General features: G+C 47.1%; 1 protein-coding gene and 1 pseudogene across 1 annotated transcript in view; one reads left to right on the plus strand and one right to left on the minus strand.

Annotated features, from left to right (window-relative positions):
* Positions 1-12334, minus strand: part of LOC147700660 (C-type lectin domain family 2 member L-like) — a 38802-nt gene extending 26468 nt beyond the window's left edge. Inside the window, exons 1-3 of the mRNA XM_086929721.1 lie at positions 11961-12334; positions 8635-8733; positions 2339-2517 (exon numbers count right to left, since the gene is read on the minus strand). Of these exons, the coding sequence (XP_086785847.1) occupies positions 2339-2517; positions 8635-8733; positions 11961-12192 (510 nt within the window). The 5' untranslated portion in view covers positions 12193-12334. The remainder of the gene's footprint in view (positions 1-2338; positions 2518-8634; positions 8734-11960) is intronic.
* A 1719-nt stretch (positions 12335-14053) lies between these two features.
* On the plus strand, positions 14054-14633 carry LOC147700661 (membrane protein BRI3 pseudogene; annotated as a pseudogene).
* The last annotated feature ends 5661 nt before the right edge of the window (positions 14634-20294 follow it).

The raw sequence follows: 20294 nt of genomic DNA on the forward strand, positions 1-20294 counted from the left end.
TTTTTTGCTGAAACAAAAACAAAGGTTAGAGGGATGCTATAGTTAGGAGAGAATGTCATAATCTCAGTTCAAATATACCATTTTGAACTAAAAAAAATACTGAAGTTCACCAGTTATATGTATTGTAATTAACTGTAACTCATGCCCCTGCCATGCACCTATGCTCAATGTTGTTGTCAATGATGTAATTTCAGATGATGCATTGACATTATCATGATATCACAGAACATTCCATCAGTGATGTCGTTTCTGAGGTTTTTAGCAATGCATGGTGGGGGTGTGAGTAATAGTTAGTTTTAGGGCACAAGTTATAGTTAATTGCAGTACCTAGAACAGGTACGTTTAAGTTATTTAAAAAATATATATATACTGAGTTTTATATAGCGCGACCTTGACCAGAATCGGGTATCCGAGCGCTTTAACATAGCACCAGTTGCATTACAGGAGGACACATTAATTTTTGTTAGGCACAGGGAGATCAAGTGAGTGATTTACCCAGAATCACAGGATGTTTAGTGTCATTGACGAGTCTCAAATCCAGTTCCCCAGGTTCTAGGTCGACCGCCCTAGCTGTTATGCCAACTTTAAAATGGTGTGTTTTAACAGACTTTCTAATTTAATTATAACCTCACTTTAACCTTTTTTTCCAGTGAATTTCTAACACATAGAAGTCTATCCCTGTGCGATGCATGTGCTTTGGTGCAGACCCTGACTGATGGGTTTATCAACCCTGTGTTCGCCTTCGACGGTGTGCGGCAGGAGGTTGAGTGCCCAGTCTGTGTGCCCACCCCTGTCGTGAACAGCTGACATTATGACAGCAGATGTATTGTAACAGTTTAAACTGTATCATTTTAAATAAGGCAGACACACTGGCTTTGTCGAAGGGACAGAATACCAAAATATAACAAGCATTTGCAATGCAATAGGTCTCGCATTTACGAGAGTTGAAGCTATAGGGATTGTAAATGATAATGCTTTTTATTTATGTTTTAAAAACAAAAACAAAAGGCATTGTTATTTGCAATGTCAATAGCTCAAACTCGCGTAAATGCGAGATATATTGAATTGCAAATGCCTGTTCTGCTTTGCAGCTGTGTGGCATTTGTGACAAAAGTTGTGTAGCAGCTTTGTCATAAAGTATTGACAAAAGTATTTTACCACCTGCCTCTCAGTTTGTCAGGTGGATTCCTTGCAAATACCACATACTTTAACAGGTCTTCATCTGTTCTAGGACTGTATCCATAAAAACCTAAATTCGGTTATCACTGTTTTACCCCTGCCTCTGCAGTGTTACTTATTGTAGATTTAGAATTATTCAAATGAAAGAAAAATAAAGATGGTTTGAAATCCCATTCTCTTGTTATGTTATTTAACTGTTGTACCTATTGTGAATTATTTATTCGGTTTCTTATAACACCTCTTATACATTAAACCCAGAATTTATATAAGCATCCAAGGACACCATGGAAGGACTTACTATACCAATATCTGTGAAGAAACAGATGCAGGAATAACATAGATAAGATGTGGTAAACAGAAGCCAGGAACATATTTTTACTTTGTAAGTGGGCCGCTGATTTCCTCACAACAGTACTTCTTTTTAAAATAGTGAAAAACATTATATTTTTGCTGAATGCAAGCTTTGATACACCTCTAGCTTTTTGCTAGAGGTGCATAAATGCTTGCTTTCAGCAACAGCGTAAAGTTGTCAGTACAAACAAACCTATGTACTCACAATGGGATATAGAGTAAAAGGACTGCTTCATCATGTTATCTGACTCGTGTATGAGAGGAGATCCCACCGTAGGCACTTGTTCCTCGGATAAGGAGTCCACTACTGCAATGCTGTAGGTTTATTTGCGCCTAATGGTGCGGTTATCAGCTTTTACAGCTAAATCTCTGAACATGAATCTTGGAATTTTTGAAAGAATCAGCTTACTTTTGGTATTTTATGGGCCTCACTTGACTTTGACAGTCTTACATTATATCCGATACAACACGTTTTAAATCGCTGAATGTTTTTTCATTGTGACAATATTTTTTATACTTTAATACATTTTATCTGAAAGCAATAAAAGCAATCTTTCCTCCACCTCAAACTTGTTTTCGTCAGAAAAGGATCGATAAACTCACTAGGCATCAAACGTGCATCTATTCTTCCATCCACTTCTATGTCTCTCGCGGTCCTATACCTAAGTTTGTGCATGTGTGTGTGGTAACAGATTAAACTGTTCATTTAGGTCAGTTAATGTGTTAGCATGTTTGTTTGTCAGTATCTGTATATTAGTTTGGGTAAATACATGTTGCCCCACTATGATCTCTCCTACCATGGTCTTACCAGTTGCTCGTGGTTACGTATCAAAGCGAGGGAGGCACCCAAGGCAGAGCAGAAGGCCTGGCTGGAGTTCCAGTCGCTCTCAAAGTCTGAGAAGTAGTAGCATGTTCTCCTGTAGTACATCCAGTCATAGGGACATGGCTCAAGCTTGGGGGGCTCTTTTGCAGCTATCCGTCGCACAACTAGCCAGAACAGAGGAAGAGCAAAACAAAGGACGGCTTAGTGGCAATTACAAATCTTAATATTTATAGAGACCGTAGAAGATTACAAATCGGGATGATTTAAGAATAAAACAACAGTTGTCCTCTTCGTCTACTTTGGCCAACTACTCACACTTCACTTCCTACCGCCAGGCATTCTGCTTCTCATAGTTCACTCTGCAGTAACAAAACACTTCAAGCACATTAACCACATGGCTGCTGCGGGGATTTTTGCGCTGTGCTGGTCATTCATATTTTACATTATTCATGACGAGCTCAGCTCGTCATCAGCACACGACACCCGTGGGTGATGACGAGCTGAGCTCGTCATCAGCATCGAAAGGGTTAAAGCACCTGTGCTACTGCATATGGAAATTTGTGTGTTAATAGATTAATTTACAAGTGGAAAACCACCTTTTCAGCTCAAGAACGTTGGCTTCACACTTGTAATTCGGTTTACTCAAACAGACGCTTTTGTGTACGTAAAATTTCTCCAGTTGGTGAGAAGTAGCTATTCCAGGGCATGGTTGGCTGGAAATGTGTGCATACCTCCTAACTGTAACATATGTGGACAACCACAAAGCATTTTCCAACCCTTTTCAACCCAGAAATGTGTAGAAGTAAATCCATTTCTAGACAGGGAAAGAAACACCCACCCAAAATTTGCGAGGTGTGTGGGACAAGTTTTTGGGAAAGTTAAAATATTTCCACTATGTTGAAATGCAAAACCAAAAAGTTTCCAAGTTAATATGCTCTACTTTTTGCATGAAAGAACATGCACACACATTATTTTTCTGCATGTGAAAATTCAAATTGATAGACTTTTCCTTTATTACACATGGTAAGCCATAACTAGTGCATGTTTTCAAGCATTACCTAGAAGAGAATTGTGAATTAATGAAAATAGTAAATCTACTTCTATGCAAGATTGCAATTCCCAGGGTGCAAATCTACCCTTCCTTTAAGAATGAAGCCATTAATGTTTCGTTTATCTATTTGCTGTGACAAAGTTTTGCCTAAGAATAGATGAGAACCGAAACAGATCAAGATCAATATACGGTCAAAATGACTGAGTAGTTCATTCAGAATAGGGACTCAAACGGACCAACTCCGTACCCACTATATTCTAAGAGGGTATTAGAATCAATCATGGGCATTTGTATAGCGCGCTACTCACCTGGGAGGGTCTCAAGGCACTCGGGGGGAGGGGTCCGTTACTGCTCGAAGAGCCAAGTCTTGAGGAGCTTCCTGAAGGAGAGATGATCCTGGGTCAGCCGGAGGTGGATCTGGAGGGAGTTCCATGTCTTGGCTGCCAGGTAGGAGAAGGATCTTGCCCCGGTGGTGGCTTTGTGTATGCGTGGTACGGCGGCGAGGGCGAGGCTGGACGATCGTAGCTGGCGGGTGGGCGCGTAGAAGATCAGGCGGTTGTTGAGGTACTTGGGGCCCAGGTCGTGGAGGGCTTTGTGTGCATGGGTGAGGAGTCTGAACGTGATCCTCTTGCGGACGGGGAGCCAGTGCAGGTCTCTCAGGTGGCCTGAGATGTGGCTGTGTCGGGGGATGTCCAGGACGAGTCCTGCGGAGGCGTTCTGGATGCGCTGGAGTCTTTTCTGAAGTTTGGCTGTGGTTCCGGCGTAGAGGGTGTTTCCGTAGTCCAGCCGGCTGGTGACGAGTGCCTGGGTGATCGTCTTCCTGGTTTCGGTGGGGATCCATCGGAAGATCTTGCGGAGCATGCGCAGGGTGTTGAAGCATGATGATAAGACGGCGTTGACTTGTCTGGTCATCGAGAGGGAGGAGTCCAGGATGAAGCCCAGGTTGCGTGCTTGGTCCGTTGGTTTGAGAGTGGTGCCCAGGGCAGGGGGGCACCAGGAGTCGTCCCAGGCGGAGGGCGATGATCCCAGGGTGAGGATTTCCGTCTTGTCTGAGTTCAGTTTCAGGCGGCTGTTCTTCATCCATTCGGCGACGTCTTTCATTCCTTCGTGTAGGCTGTTTCTGTTGGTGGCGGGGTCGTTGGTGAGGGAGAGGATCAGCTGGGTGTCGTCGGCATAGGAGATGATGTTGAGGTTGTGTTTGCGTGCGATGGCTGCGAGAGGGCACATGTAGACGTTGAAGAGGGTTGGGCTGAGTGATGATCCTTGTGGTACGCCGCAGATGACTTTGGTGGTCTCGGATCTGAACGGGGGGAGGCGTACTCTCTGGGTTCTTCTGGCGAGGAACGAGATGATCCACTCCAGTGCCTTCTCTTGGATTCCGATGTTGTAAAGGCGCTGTACTAGGGTGCGGTGGCAGACTGTGTTGAACGCTGCAGAGAGTTCCAGGAGGATGAGGGTCGCTGTTTCCCCGTTGTCGAGCAGGGATCTGATGTCGTCAGTGGCTGCGATGAGGGCGGTCTCGGTGCTGTGGTTGGCTCGGAAACCGGACTGCGAGGGGTCGAGGGATCCGTTTGTCTCGAGGAAAGCGGCAAGCTGTCTGTTGACGGTCTTCTCGATGACTTTGGCAGGAAAAGGGAGGAGCGAGATGGGGTGGTAGTTCTTGAGGTCGGTGGGGTCCGCTGTTGGTTTCTTCAGGAGGGCGCTGAGCTCGGCGTGCTTCCAGATCTCAAGGAAGGTGGCGGTGTTGAAGGAGGTGTTATTGATGTCCCGGAGTTAGGGTGCGATGATGGAGTCGGCCTTGTTGAAGACGTGGTGGGGGCAGGGGTCGGTTGGTGATCCGGAGTGGATGGTGTTCATCGTGCGGGTGGTGTCTTCGGTGCTGACCAGGGTCCAGGCACAGATGGTGATGGTGGGGGGAGTTGGTTCAGTGGTTGGGTGCGTGGTTAGTGCGCCGAAGCTGTTGTGTATATCGGCGACCTTGTGGTGGAAGAACAAGGCGAGTGAGTCGCAGAGGTCTTGCGAGGGAGTGATGTCGTTGTTTCCGGCGCTGGTGATGGGGAACTCTTTGACGATGCTGAAGAGTTCCTTGCTGTTGTGGGCGTTGTTGTCCAGTCGTTCTTTGAATGCGGTCTTCTTGGTGGTGCGGAACAGCTGGTGGTGTTTGCGGGTGGCGTGCTTTAGGGCCGTCATGTTCTCTGTGGTCTGGTCGTGGTGCCAGACTTTCTCGAGGGTGCAGCAGTTCTTCTTGGAGATCTTGAGTTAGTCGGTGAACCAGGGGGCTTTCTTGCTGCCGGGTCTGCTTGGAGGGTTCTTCAGTGGTGCAAGGTCATCTGCGCAGTTGGTGAGCCACTGTGTGAGGTTTTTGGCTGCTTCGTTGGGGTCTGTTGTGCTGGCGGGAGGGTTCTGGTGGAGGTAGGTGGCGAGCTGCTCGGCGGTGATCTTGCTCCAGCTCCTGCGAGGAATCTGTTGCGGGTGGTGGTGGGTCGTGGTTCTTCTGAAGCTGAAGTGGATGCAGCTGTGGTCGGTCCAATGGAGTTCGGTGGAGTGGCTGAAGGAGATGTGTTTGCTGGAGGAGAAGACGGGGTCAAGCGTGTGGCCGGCGTAGTGGGTGGGGGTGTTCACCAGTTGCTTGAGTCCGAGGTTAGCGAGGTTGTCCAGCAGGGTGGTGGTGTTGCTGTCCTTGTTGTTCTCCAGGTGGAAGTTGAGGTCCCCTAGGAGGATGTAGTCAGCGGAGGGGAGGGCGTGCGGGCTGATGAAGTCGGCGATGTGTTCGCTGAATTGGGTGCGTGGTCCCGGGGGTCTGTAGATGAGGGTGGTCTTGGGGTCGGTGTGTATCTGGAAGTAGAGGTGTTCGGCGGCGGTGAAGGTGTCGTCGGGTTGGTCGTGATGCAGATGGTGTTCTTGTGTACGATGGCGATGCCTCCTCCAGTCTGGTTGACGCGGTCCTTCCGGGTGATCTTGTATCTGTCCGGGATGGCTATGGCGATGTCAGGCGCTGAGGAGGCGTTCATCCAGGTTTCTGTGAGGAAGGCGAGGTCTGGTGATGTTGTGTCGTGCAGGTTCCAGAGTTCGACGGCGTGTCTGTGGACGGAGCGGGTGTTGAGCAGGATGCACTTGAGGTGGTTGCTGCTGGTGCTCGGCTTGTCGGGTGCGGTGCAGGTCCGGAGGCAGGTGAATTTGCAGGCTTATGATCGGCGGGGAGGTGGAGAGACACACATTGTAGGTGAATCAATGGGAGCTGCCCTGACCACAGGGTGATCACAGGGACTCCCTGAGAAAACTCCCCCCTCCCATGGGGCAAATCAACCTCATTGCAGGGTCTATGGACCCACCTAGTGGAGAGCATTAGGGATTACTCCCACAGAGTGGCACTGCCAAAACAGTTGGTAAGATTGGAGCCCCCCCCTTTTCTACACTTGGTCCTGACGAATGCCATGTACCCATGTGGACAATAGGCAGAAACATGTTGACCATCTATAAAACTTCACAGCGGTAATGGGAAGATAGTATCCTTATTCACCGCATTCCTGATTTTAATCCCACACAGTCTCCCTTTTGAATAAAGTATTTATGGGTGTACTGTGATGGCTTTTTAATTCACTTTCTTTTTCTGGGCCCCCACTCACTTAGAAGTGCATCCCTGTCTCCAGGTGTATGCCCGCCCTCCATCAAACGTGGTTTTTGGAGGGCGAGGACTGGCAGATGATGAAGCATGACTCCGGGTAGAGTGTGATGCTAGTCTATCACTTTTTGTGAGATGCCCAACTATCTTTGGGCACCTCACTCTTTATGATTTGGTCTTAATCTGGGAACGGTCTCTACTGTGTTTACTGAATTTGCAGGCTTGGCAGGTGAAGGGTCCGTGGGTGCGTTTCGGGGTGGCTCGGTAGCAGGCGGGGGTTTGGCCGGCGTTGAGTGCGTTGAGGGTGGTGGCGTCGTAGGTCCGTCGTGTGGTCTGGCGTCGATGGGGGCCAGGGGTCCTGGCGCTGGGCGCGGTCCGTGCGTGGTCCAGGCGTAGACGGGCTTGCCTTTGGCGCGCCTTCGGCGCACAATCAGCGCGCCCGTTGCGCGTGAACGTTGCGCGTGCGCGCAGGTTCTATGTAAGGCGAAGTGATAGGGAGGAGCAGCTGGGAGCGGGGGAGCCAATGGGGTTAACAGAAATGAAAGGGGGCGGGGCGGCGAGGGAGCGGAGGGGGGGATCACACTGGGGGAACCGTGACAAAAATACAAGGCGCAATAGTCCTATTTACAAAAAAGAAGCACTAACAGTAAATCACAGTAGAAATACAGGACACTGGCAGCTGGGCACAGAGGGGCAAAAAAGCGGAAAAAAATGGGAGAAAATAGCGAGCAGCAGCGAGGGGGCACCTGAGGCCAGGGATGGGCCTGTGGCGCTGGGGGAGGGCCGCGCCTACAGCTGGTGGGCCGTGGGGGTGTCCTGGAGCAGGCAATAGGATTTGAGATGCACCGCAAGAGAAGGCAGGGACTGGGGAGAGAAAGAGACAGTAGAAGACCAGAGCCTCTGGAACAGGTCTTAGAGGCGGCCTCACGAGACCAGCAGGCACAAGATCTCCAGCATCTCAAGCATCTCCAATTTACATTGCGTAGAAAAAGCACGTTTTTAATGAAGCAATATGTTCAAAAACAGAAGTTAATACAAAAATGAGCTTCTAATCATTATTAGTACTCCACAGATCTTTACCCGGATCTATTTTTAACAGACTACATTAAACATCTTTATCGTGGACATTTCAAATCACCACGTTATATTTATATAACCAGGATATGTGATTATCAGAAAAATAATACAATCCCTGATAAAATATATATTTCTAATCAATAAGCCTCGACTACTGGTTTTAGAGAGATCACACTAAAACACATACAGATATGATTCATTGTGCGACTCTGCACATAAATCTCTTACTCTCTACATATCGCAGAACCTGTTTCTACCAGGTGGCCATAGAGTCTAACCACCTATAACTGTTGCAGGTTAATGTCATCTGGTGGAGTTTGATATTTTACAAACGTTCAAATGCATACTCGGGCAGTACCCACTTGCTGTACCAAACATACATGGTAAACATAGGTCTCTGCAGCAGACATTGGGGCTGTTTCACAGCACACAACCATTAATGACAAACATTCAGTTTGCCTTCGGTTTTGCAATGCTGCAAACACATTCTTACTTGATAAATGCAGCCATTGTGAACACACAAATACTTACTGGTCAGGTGGATGAGGTTTATCACTGTCACTGCAATCATTATCAAAATGAGGACCACGAGTGCTGCCCACCTCCAGAAGTGAATATTGAACCAAATACCTAAAATGTAGTAAAGAGCATTAATTGGATATGGGAAGTGCACATTGTGGAGAAAGGACACACATTTGTTGGGACAAGTCAGCCACAGTAAAGAAATCAAATGGCGAAGGAGTAAAACTCTGTGGAGAATGTTTCATGAATTAGTCGGTCATTTGAGCCAATCAACCATATGAAAATAACATTCATACCCATAGATCTGTTTCCAAAAGAGAGAACTGTTGGAGGTATGCAAAAGATTTCAAATTCCATCAGAAGTCTCACTACTTTGGGAAGGATATTCGCCCATATGCAAAGTTCTAGTACGTTGTCCACCTTCATGAAGTGAGAAATTCCCCATCTTTTCATAACTGATCACACATTTGCCCCCCACCCCTACTATTTGCCAACCGCTGCTGAGGACAAACTAAATACACGCTTCATGTAGGTCTACGAGTGACATCACCTTCTAAACTACCACACTCCAGAATTGTCACAGCGATCTGTTGGTACATAAGTATCCTTCTGTTGCAAAACAAAGATAACAACATTAATAAAAATACTAATCACTAACTGCGAAAACCCCCAAAAAACCTAATTTAAGTTCATACTTAAAAAAACATATAAACACTGTTTGCGCAAAACGCATTGATGGCAATGTTTATAGCTTGTAAAATCAAAGATAACATTGGGGAGGGAATATCAGAGGTACCCCTCAAGTTACAGAGACTTTACAGGCTCAGACCATAGGCCATCTCTTCAGTTCATCTGAGACCACAGAGCTGGTCCTGGAGTTAAAATATATCAAATAGGCCTTTGAGAACAAAGGATTACCTCAAGTTTCCCCACATTTACGGGGCCAGTCCACAGACATCTGGACTTCACAAGCTACATCGAATTTACAGGCATCAGTGGCAGAGTCTGGATTAACAAACAAACATTCACAGCACAGCAATCTTCTGAATAATAGATCACACCGCTTTAGTAACATCAGTTAGTTCTTATGTGATATAGCTGCAGAGAAGAGTAAAGCAAAGCAGTGTCTAAGACAATGGAAAGTGGTATTCTCAGAACGGTCGCAATTGTTAAAAAGACCTCACCCGCCTCAGACAGCAGAATCATATGCATCCAAGGTTGCAGAGTTATTCAAATAGCCGGAATAAGCTCCAAGTAACACCATTTTCACAGACTCAAGTCACACACTGCATAGTTTTTTAAGAGAATACTCAAATCATACCGTTTCAGCTATTAAAAGCAAATACGCAAATAACGACACTAGCCCAGCCAGAAGCAAAGTTCATAGCACTAAACAACATGTCCTTCAAAAACTTAGGGCAGAGAAGTACCACTCTACAAGTAAGGCGCTATGGCTGCTCCTCTTTGGAAGCTGTAAATGTCAAGGAAGTAAAGACAACGTAAATGCAGTCGGCTGTTACTCAGATAAGAATTATGGCGAGAAGAGTTAGCTTGACATATTTGCCAATGATAATAAAGGTGTTAGGCTATTTTAATAAAAACAATACATTTCGCGCACTCCTAGGTAATGTTGCCCTTCATAACTCGCCCCTTTCAACCAACTGCCACGTGAGACACCCTAATACAGGTGCAAGGTGGGGACATCCCAATACAGGTGCCAGATATGAACACGCCAATACAGGTGCCATGTGGAGACACCTCAATACAGGTATCAGGTAGGGATACCCCAAAACAGGTGCTAGGTGGGGTCTCTCGCTACCGCTGCCAGGTGGGACACCCTCCCCCCCCCACAGCAGATAGGTGGGGACAAGCCCATACAGCAGACAGATGAGGACAGCCTCCTAGAGCTGCAAGGTGGGACACCCCTTTATAGCTGCCAAGGTGGGAAAGCCCTCCTACAGCAGCCAGATGAGGACACCCCCTATAGCTGCCAGGTGGAGACAAACTCCAACAGCAGCCAGATGGGACACCCCCAACAGCAGCCAGATGGGGGCAGCCCCCTACAGGTGCCATATTGGGCACTCATCGACAACTTCCAGGTGGGACACCCCCTACAGCAGCCCGATGAGGACACCTCTGCAGCAGCCAGATGAGGATAGCCCACTACAGCAGCCAGATGAGGACACCCTCCCTATAGCATCCAGATGAGGACAGCCCCATTCAGCAGCCAGGTGAGGACAGTCCCCTACAACAACGAGATGAACACATTCCCCAACCACTGACAGCAGGGCGGCCATCTACAGATGACAGGTGACCCCCCCCCTACAGATGACAGGTGGAACACACCCTACAGCAACCAGATGAGAACTCCTACAGCTGTCAGGTGGGGACACCCATGTACAGCTGATAGGTGGGGCACCCTAATATAGGTGCCAGGGGTTCACCCTAATACAGGTTCCAGGTGCGTCACCCTAATACAGGTACCAGGTGGGTCACCCTAATACAGGTATCAGGTGGGTCACCCTAATACAGGTGCCGGGTGGGTCAGTTCTATACAGGTGCCAGGAGGAACACCCCAATACAGGTGACAGGTAGGACACCCTAATACAGGTGGCAGGGTGGACACCCTAATACAGGTGGCAGGTGGGACACCCTAATACAGGTGGCAGGTGGGGACACCCATGTACAGCTGCTATGTGGGTCACCCTAATACAGGTGCCGGGTGGGTCAGTTCTATACAGGTGCCAGGAGGGACACCCCAATACAGGTGACAGGTAGGACACCCTAATACAGGTGGCAGGGTGGACACCCTAATACAGGTGGCAGGTGGGACACCCTAATACAGGTGGCAGGTGGGACACCACCCTACAACTGTAAGGTGGGGCACACCGCTACAGCCGTCAGGTGGGACACACCCCAACAGCTGCCAGGGGGGACACACCCCTACAGCTGTAAGGTGGGACACACCCCTACAGCTGTCAGGTGGGACACACCCCCACAGCTGTCAGGTGGGACACACCCCTACAGCTGTCAGGTGGGACACACCCCTACAGCTGTCAGGTGGGACACACCCCAACACCCCCCTACAGCTGTCAGGTGGGACACACCCCTACAGCTGTCAGGTGGGACACACCCCTAAAGCAGCCAGATTAGGACACCCCCTAGAGCTGCCAGCTGGACACCCCGTCAGCCACAGGTCTTCCTTTAGCAGCGGCACTGTCCAGTCTGTCATCTCTAAGCCCATGACTACTGCCTTTAAACGAAAGCGCACCCCAAGAATGCCCCGAGCCAGAGATGCCACAGACACCGGCTCACTGTCGGCAGCGGGCTCCTACCTTCCACCGGCGGCCTGTGCAGGGACGGCGGCTCCTCCGGCCTCAGCAGCGCCTCCTGGTCCCGCACCGCGGCCACCGGCCCCCGGCCGCCCCGCCAACAGCCCAGCGCCGCCTTCAGCTTGGCCGTGAGGCTGCGGGTGGCCCGGCTCGGGGCTGCGGGAGCCCGCGGGAGCTCGGTCAGGGCCAGGTCTCCCCCGGCCGGCGGGGAGTCCTCGGGGGCGCCCCCTGACATGGCTGCAGGTAAAGCGGGGTGCGTGGAAGAGGAGACCGTACAGCACCGAGCACTTCCGGACACAGCGCGCTCCACCAATGGGAAGGGAGAACGCCGCGCGCAGTCCGTCCTCGCTTTCTCTTTCCTGAGTCATCGAGTAAACAAACAAGCATCGGCACAGCCAACAGGGTGGAGATCCAGGGAGAAGGGGGGCTAGGCTGGCAGGTGGAGCCAAGCATATACGTCTAGTGGATGAAGTGCACAATGTGCAACCACAAAACCTGGGATGACTCCCATCTGCCCCCACTTTACCAAATCATGTGATCCTAGGCAATTGCTTTATTTCACTTTTCCTCCTTTTACTTTATTATCACATTTACGAGGACATCAAAAAACATGACTTAAGAATGTGTGTGTAGAAACCGGTCTCATTTGTTTGGTTTAATACACTATAATCTTGTTTTTGCATAATAGGAACCTAGGCTACCCTATGAGTGCACATAACACCTGACTTGCCTCTTACTTCACTGTTGGTATTGTTGGCAATGTGGAGGGAAGAATGAATGTTTCTAAATTCATATTTGAAAACTATCACTTGAAAAAACACTTCACAATGCACCAATATGATCTGATATATACTAAGGTGAAATGGTTCTGCATGTTAATGAAATGCACTTTTTGAATTTTGTAGAGACCTTTTCATATTTTTACAGTTTTGCTGGTAGATGGCTTTGAAAATGAAGGCGTTCATAAAATTAAGAGGTGTAGGACAACTTAGTTACTTCCTTTTTTTAACTTCAATTAACCTTTAAATTAAAGCTTGCCTATATATTTAACATCTTTTTAATATTAGTGCTGAGTTGAGGGAACAGCACCACAGTGCTGATGTTGATTAGGGGGCGACCCTCAGGCCATGAGTATCACTGGTACAGAAGGTGGTCAAGAGATAAGGTAGATTTGGGAGAGCCAAACCTGAGCCCACCTCTGGCTTTAAGAGCCTGCGGTGTACAAGAGCTGCTCTAGGAGCCTGCGGTGCACAAGGCGGTCCTAGAAAAAATATATAGCCTTGTAAAGCATGCAAAAGCATTGTATGAAAATATGATAAAAGTATTGTCAAAATAACAAACTGTGTTTATTACCTACTGGCGGTCACCAGTAGGTATATATAGCTAGGACCTGTTTCCATAGGAAAACCCCAACATTCTATTGGGAATAACTTTGGCCCTGGTTGATGAATCTTCGCAAATTTCTCAAAGAAGATGGCTCGCTCCGCTCCGCTCCTTCCCTGAAAATTTGGGGGGGATTCGTCAAGTGGGGGCTGAGAAAAAAGGGGGGTCCCAAAACGTGTTTTCCCCATGTTAATTTCCATAGGACCTTTAGACTCAGCTACAGCTTGAACCGCTGAAGGGAATTACACCAAACTTGTCAAAATGGTAGTGTCTGGTATGCAGATCACGCTTTTGGTAAAATCGTGTAAATCCCTCCAGTGGTTCCTGAGAAAATTAGAAGAGAAATCAATTATATTTCTATAAGCGCGAACGCGTGCGCGCACCCCGTGATTTTTCACGATTTTTTTTTTTGGGCGGGGCTTGGGGGGGGGCTTGGGGGGCTTCTCTCTTTTATTTTTATGTGTTTTATTTAGATTTCGAGGGTGCCCACTCCTCGTTTTACCCCCGAGATCACCGCCGCGGCCCGAGCCGCCTCAAGATGGCCGCCGCCGCCTGGTTGTGGGCGGGGCCGGGAGGACTTGGTTTCCGCTTCCCACTGCCTGGGGGAAGCGTTCGATGTGTCCGCCCGGTACCGCCTGGTACCGCCCGGTCTCCCGAACAAGAGAGCCTCAGCCGGGGCGCATCACATGACTGCAGTCTCGTGACTACCTCAGCAGCAGAGCACGGCCGCTTCCTCCGCTGCTGGGAGTTTGCTGTGAGTTTGTGGCTGCCGTGGAGCCGGGCGGGGAGCAGCAGGATCAGCAGGTAGGAGTGCCAGGGGAGGCAGCGGAACGGAGCTGCCGGGAGGAGCATGGATAACAAGCCCCTGCTGGAGCAGCGACCGCCCGCCTACAGCCCTGCGGGGCAGGAGGGCTACGGGCAGCACAGCTACGGGACCATTAACCCGCCGCAGCTGGGCTTCCAGCCAGCCCAGCCAGGCTTCCAGGCGCCGCCTCCGTACCCCTACCCCAACGCCGTGGCCACAGGTTATGCTACTCCACTCCCACACCCGCCATATCCAAGCACATATACGATCATTGAGCAGCCGACTACTACCACCTCCGTTGTTGTGGTTGGCGGATGCCCAGCGTGCAGGGTTGGAGGATGACTTCACCTGCTGCGGGATCCTGTGTGCGATAATATTCTTCCCTATTGGTATTCTCTTTTGCCTCGCGTTAAAGCAGAGAAGATGCCCCAACTGTGGTGCAACCTTTGGGTAGGAAGAGTGGACAGACCAGACCTTTGCGGCCAATACTGCTGTGTACACTATTAATTGATTAAAGATATTTCTATTGGAAAGTGTGATTTGATAGTTACTGCATGCATATCAATTTGTTTCACCAGAGCAGTTGTGACGCACACAAGCAACCTTGTGCTACCACGTATAAATTGTGCCTTTTACATGGCTTGTGGGGGAAAATGAGGGTGGGTAAAAAACTGCTGATGATTGCAGCTCAGCCCTCCATAATTTCCATAGGAAAGTTTTTAGAACTAAATGGTGGAGTTTCTTTGGGGTTTGAAAAATTGTAAGTTTGCATGATTGAAATCCCTTTACAACATGGATAAAATGTACAGTATGAATTTTTTACGAAGCAAACCTTTTTCAGATGTTAATGATATTTCGATATTAATGTATGTTTATGTTCACTGTGATTTGACTAAAGTTGAGTAAAAAGAAATTGTTGATTGGTAACTGGTGTTACGGATTTCGCGACCTGCCTATGAAATAGGATGTGTTTAATAGGAATATTTGATTTCTTTTTCTGCATTTTGAGACTGTTTCGTATGCCCTGGCATTTGGCCAACCTGGGGGGCAGCGACTGCTAAATGTGATTCTAATAAGAACCAATAGCAGATGGCGCAAATACAATTATGTAGCATCCAAACTGCTATTCTACTATTGTTGACTGTCCACGAAATTTATAAGCAGTAATCCTTTCATAAAAATATTCAACGAATGTGAGCTTGCACTTTCATTTTTTTAAAACCACAAATGTTTTGCTTAGTTGCGTTATAAATGTAAAATTTTATAAGAATGTTTAATAAACATTTCAAGATTGCAACTTCCTCACACACGGCAGAGTGGAATGAAGCGCTGTCGCAGCACTTACGGTCTCACCTCTCCGCACATGCCCCCGTGGGCGTGGGCGGGCGCCCACAGTAAGACACACACTCAGAAGGGTGGAGGGGGCATTGGTAGTGTCGGGAATGACTGCTGGGGACAGAGGCTCCTCCGCTCTTGCAGTGCTTGCGCTGTGTGTGGGGATCAGAGAATACTGGGGGGCTCTGAGGATTACACTCCTGGCAGTGCTGATGGTATTGTGGTAAGACCATAGGTCTGGCGGCAGGTGGAGGCTCTTAGGACGAGGAAGAGCTGACAGAAAGGCTGCAAGATTTCACAGATTCACTTTTTAGCTTGCCAGTTGCTATTATGGCGTGTTTATTCTAATTACTTGGGGCATTGATGGAGAATGGAGGGTGTTGTAGTAGATAAGCTACCCGTGTAATAGCAGGAAAAGGAGTCCAGTTGTGTGAAGTGCTCATTAGCGATCGGCTGGAATTATCTCCATAACAATGTTTGCTTTCACTACAAGACTTCCAGTTAATTGCAATTATCGCGGGATGGCTATGAAGGGAGGGAAGACAGCAGGTGCTCGGCTTCTCTGGTCATGTGATGGTTTCTTTGCAGAAGCACTTCAGGCATAATCACCTGCATGTCTGCGTGCACGTGTGATAATGGAGACCCCCACCCCCTATAATCTCCCCCTATACCCGCTCTGCTGGGCCTCCCGTCTCCGCATGAGACACTATGCACTGTCTTCTTCTTTGTGAATCTCCAGCCCCATTACTCTGTGTTTCTGGAACATCACAAGGCCGGGCTACTATCCAGATACTTGGGTCCGCGCGCTGTTTCGCAGATACCTATCATGTCGTTACAGGTTTATGATCTCATAAAACATAAGCACGTTGAATAAGCTGCTTTTTGCATTACTTAGCAAACATGATGTTTAAAAGGAAATACATCACGTCTAAGCTCTGTAGACTAATGTATCAACTGTAGGTAATATGTGCGTGACGCCATACCCAGGGGTTCGATTCCCGCCTATACCATTCAGCTTTTCATACTTCTGAGGTCGATAAAATTAAAATGACTACCATTATGCGGGGGTACATTAAGGAAGTGATATTCCATCCCAAGATGTCATTCGGAGTGAATGTGTGTGAGCTTTATTTTATACACACACTGTACGTTAAAGTTTCGAAATCGGGTTTAACAATCTGTTTTTGATGTCTGCATTTATTCAATGGATTTTTGTTGGATGGTGTGTATTTTTTTAAGCGATCCGTAATGGTGTGATTAACAGACACAAATTGAGAGTGCAAAGCAGTGGTGGCTGGTGACATTTAAAACACCCAGCCACCCTCCCACCCACCATTCATGCACCCCATCCATCCACCCACCCATCCATCCATCCTGCATCCATCCATCATTCATGCATCAATTCACCCATCTATCATGCATGCATCCATCCATGCATCCACCCAACAATCATTCATCCATCATGCATCCAACCATCGTTCATGCATCAAAAATCGGATCCCTAGGGCTGCTCAGGTGGTCCCACAAGGATATTAACATATTTAAACGTTATCCGCTAATAGAATTAGCATTTTCAAAACCTTGCAAATTCACTGAAAAAAACATAGGTTTCTGGCCTTATTGAGGTAGGAATTAGCATTTAAAAAACCAATGAAATTCACTGAAAAAACCATAGGTTATACAGTATATATAGTTAGGAATTAGCCTTTAAAAAACCAATGAAATTCACAAAAAAAACCATAGGTTTTAGGCCTTATATAGTTAGGAATTAACATATAAAAAACCATTGAAATTCCTCCTATATAGTTAGCTGGACATTTTATTGATATAAAACCAATGAAATTCGACATAGAGTTAGGTGCACTAACTATTTAGCTGGACATTTTATTGACATAAAACCCAATGAAATTCCATATATAGTTAGTTGCACTAACTATATATCGCGCACCCGCAATCCACTGCTGATGATGTCACATATTACATCATTCATGACATGGTCAGTGACATCACTGATGACATCACTGATGACATCATCCAGTGACTGTGTGTTTCTGTAAAGTTTAAATATGTTTTACATATTGAAGAATGAGTGGATGTATAAGTGTCTGGATGAAGGATTTAGTAGGTGCGTGACTGACTGAGCGAGTGAATGAATGTGTCTTACTGAATGCATGGGTTAGTGACTAAACTGTCTGAAAGTGTGCATCAATATGTCTGTTGTTGTGCAAGCTGCTGCATGTGTTGATCAGTAGCTATATGAGTGGCTATATAGCTTATTGATTGGTTGCCCAAGTATTTGTATGGAAGACTAAGTGTGTGTGTAACTGGCTGGGAGGCGAGTGACTCTGTGCAGATCAATGTGTACTTGTATCAGTAATTGTATAAGAGAGTAAGTATGTGTTATTATATGTTTGAAAAAGTAAGGTGTTCTGTGTTTAACTGTATAGATGAGGAAATCGAAGTGTGATTGATTCTTTACAGGACTGACTAGGTGTGTGAGTAACTCCATGGATGAGTGGCAGTGTGTGAGTGTCTGCATAGGTGTATGAGTGCATATGACAGTGTTGTAATAATGAGTGACTGTATGTACGAGTGATTGTATGGGTGAATGAGTGAATGTGTGCGTAGACGTAGGAATCAGTGAGTGCGTATGTAGTAACTGGTATTGGTGTGTCATGATGTCATCAGTGATGTCATTTGAGATGACATCTCAAATGACATCACTGATGACATAACTGATGACATCAGTGATGTCATCAGTGATGTCACTGACTATGTCATGAATGATGTAATATGTGACATCATCAGCAGCGGATTGCGGGTGCGCGATATATAGTTAGTGCAACTAACTATATATGGAATTTCATTGGGTTTTATGTCAATAAAATGTCCAGCTAAATAGTTAGTGCACCTAACTCTATGTCAAATTTCATTGGTTTTATATCAATAAAATGTCCAGCTAACTATATAGGAGGAATTTCAATGGTTTTTTATATGTTAATTCCTAACTATATAAGGCCTAAAACCTATGTTTTTTTTAGTGACTCTTAAGGCCAACAAAGTAGTGAAGTAGTGTGGCTCACTGGTTAGAGGCGGCAGACCCGAGAGCAGAGGACGGCCCGGGACCAGGGTTCGATTCCCGGCGCGGCAGGTTTCTGGACCAGGGTCAGCGGACTCGATAATTCTCTCGCCTCGGTGCCCACTCTGATCAGCGATCACACTCGGCAACTCTGGGCATTAGCTTGCCTCATCTTCACTAACGGCCCCACCAGACCGCCGGGGATGCCTGGTCTCACCCTGGAGATACCCATTAAGGGACCATCTCTCAGGAAAGCCAGGAAGGGTTTCGCAGCGGTCGAAGAGCCTTGGGACCCTACGGGTAAGTAGTGCGCTATATAAATGCCAATACATTTACATACATTTACATTTACATTGGTTTTTTAAAGGCTAATTCCTAACTATATATACTGTATAACCTATGGTTTTTTCAGTGAATATATATATATATATATATATATATATATATATATATATATATATAGAGAGAGAGAGAGAGAGAGAGAGATAGATATAGATCTATATCTATACTAATATAATAAAGAGAGAGCCCAAACCTTTGAGGTGGGTAAACAGCGTTGGAAAGGGCAGTTGCAGCAGAAGGACATAGGCTATGCAGATGCCCACCATATATATTTAAAAGGTAAAAGAACCGTGCCAGCAAAGTAGTCCCTTGTGGGCGTGTCTGCGTTGTGCTGGGGGCATGTGCTGGGGGCGTGACAAACACTGGGGGCATATGGTATGTTCCGCCCTTCATGCCATCTCTCATATCGTGTGCTGTGGGCGGGTGCTGGGGGCGTGGGCGTGGGGCGCAGGATTAGGGAAAAAAAAGCAAGCGTTGTGCCCAATATTTCATTGTTTTTTCTTCCCAGGTTCTGTACATTCCAGCTCCGGGTGTGCTTGCCCTGCGCTCGTACCTAGTTGTTAGACCTGACATCCTTACATGGATGTTTCACCACACTTTTTGCCTTTTGCCGATTCTTTTTGTTGGCCTTAAGACTCTGAGCACTTTACTACTGCTGACCAGTGCTAAAGTGCATGTGCTTCTCCCCCTAAACATGATGACCTTGGTGTATACTTGTTTGACTATTGGTGTGTTTTCCCTGACCTTTTGCTTTCTGACCTCCCTGTTTTACTCTGTTTTTGCTGGTTTAGTGTCTCTGCATACTTTCTCACTGCTGTTCAGTGTTGAAGTGCAAGTGCTCCTGTTGTAAATTGTGTTATGGATTGGTGTTTCCATGATTGGCATATTTGAATTACTAGTAAGTCCCTAGTCCAGTGCACTGAGAGTGCCAGGTGTTGGATTTCTCCCCAACGTATCCCACACCACGGAAGCGAGGATGGCCCCACTCCTCTACCCCTATTCGGAACGCCACACGCCCTTTAGTTTTCAGCGTGGAAGCGGACCGAACAAAGGAAGAAGGTAGGAGAAATAAAGCAAAGAAAGAGAAAAACGCCCAGGCTCTTTCTATGTCACCGCCAGAGAAACTTGATATAGGCCTCTAGGATAAGTTTTCTAACCTGCAGCATGACAAAAAAGCAAAGAAGAGTACATGGGGTTACTCACAATTCCAGTGTCCTCCGTATGTATCCCCCTCCCTTACCTTTAACACTGCCCAACTCACCCCCTGTTCCTCCTTACCTGTGTAACATAGAAGGCTCTTCCAAAGGGAGATGCTTTTCAAGTAGTCCACCAGGATTTGGTAAACACGCTCCCAAAAAACAAGCGTTTTAAATCAATATCGGGGAAAAAGTCA

This window comes from Lissotriton vulgaris, chromosome 7 (genome assembly GCF_964263255.1).
Source record: "Lissotriton vulgaris chromosome 7, aLisVul1.2, whole genome shotgun sequence".
Classification (NCBI taxonomy): domain Eukaryota; kingdom Metazoa; phylum Chordata; class Amphibia; order Caudata; family Salamandridae; genus Lissotriton; species Lissotriton vulgaris.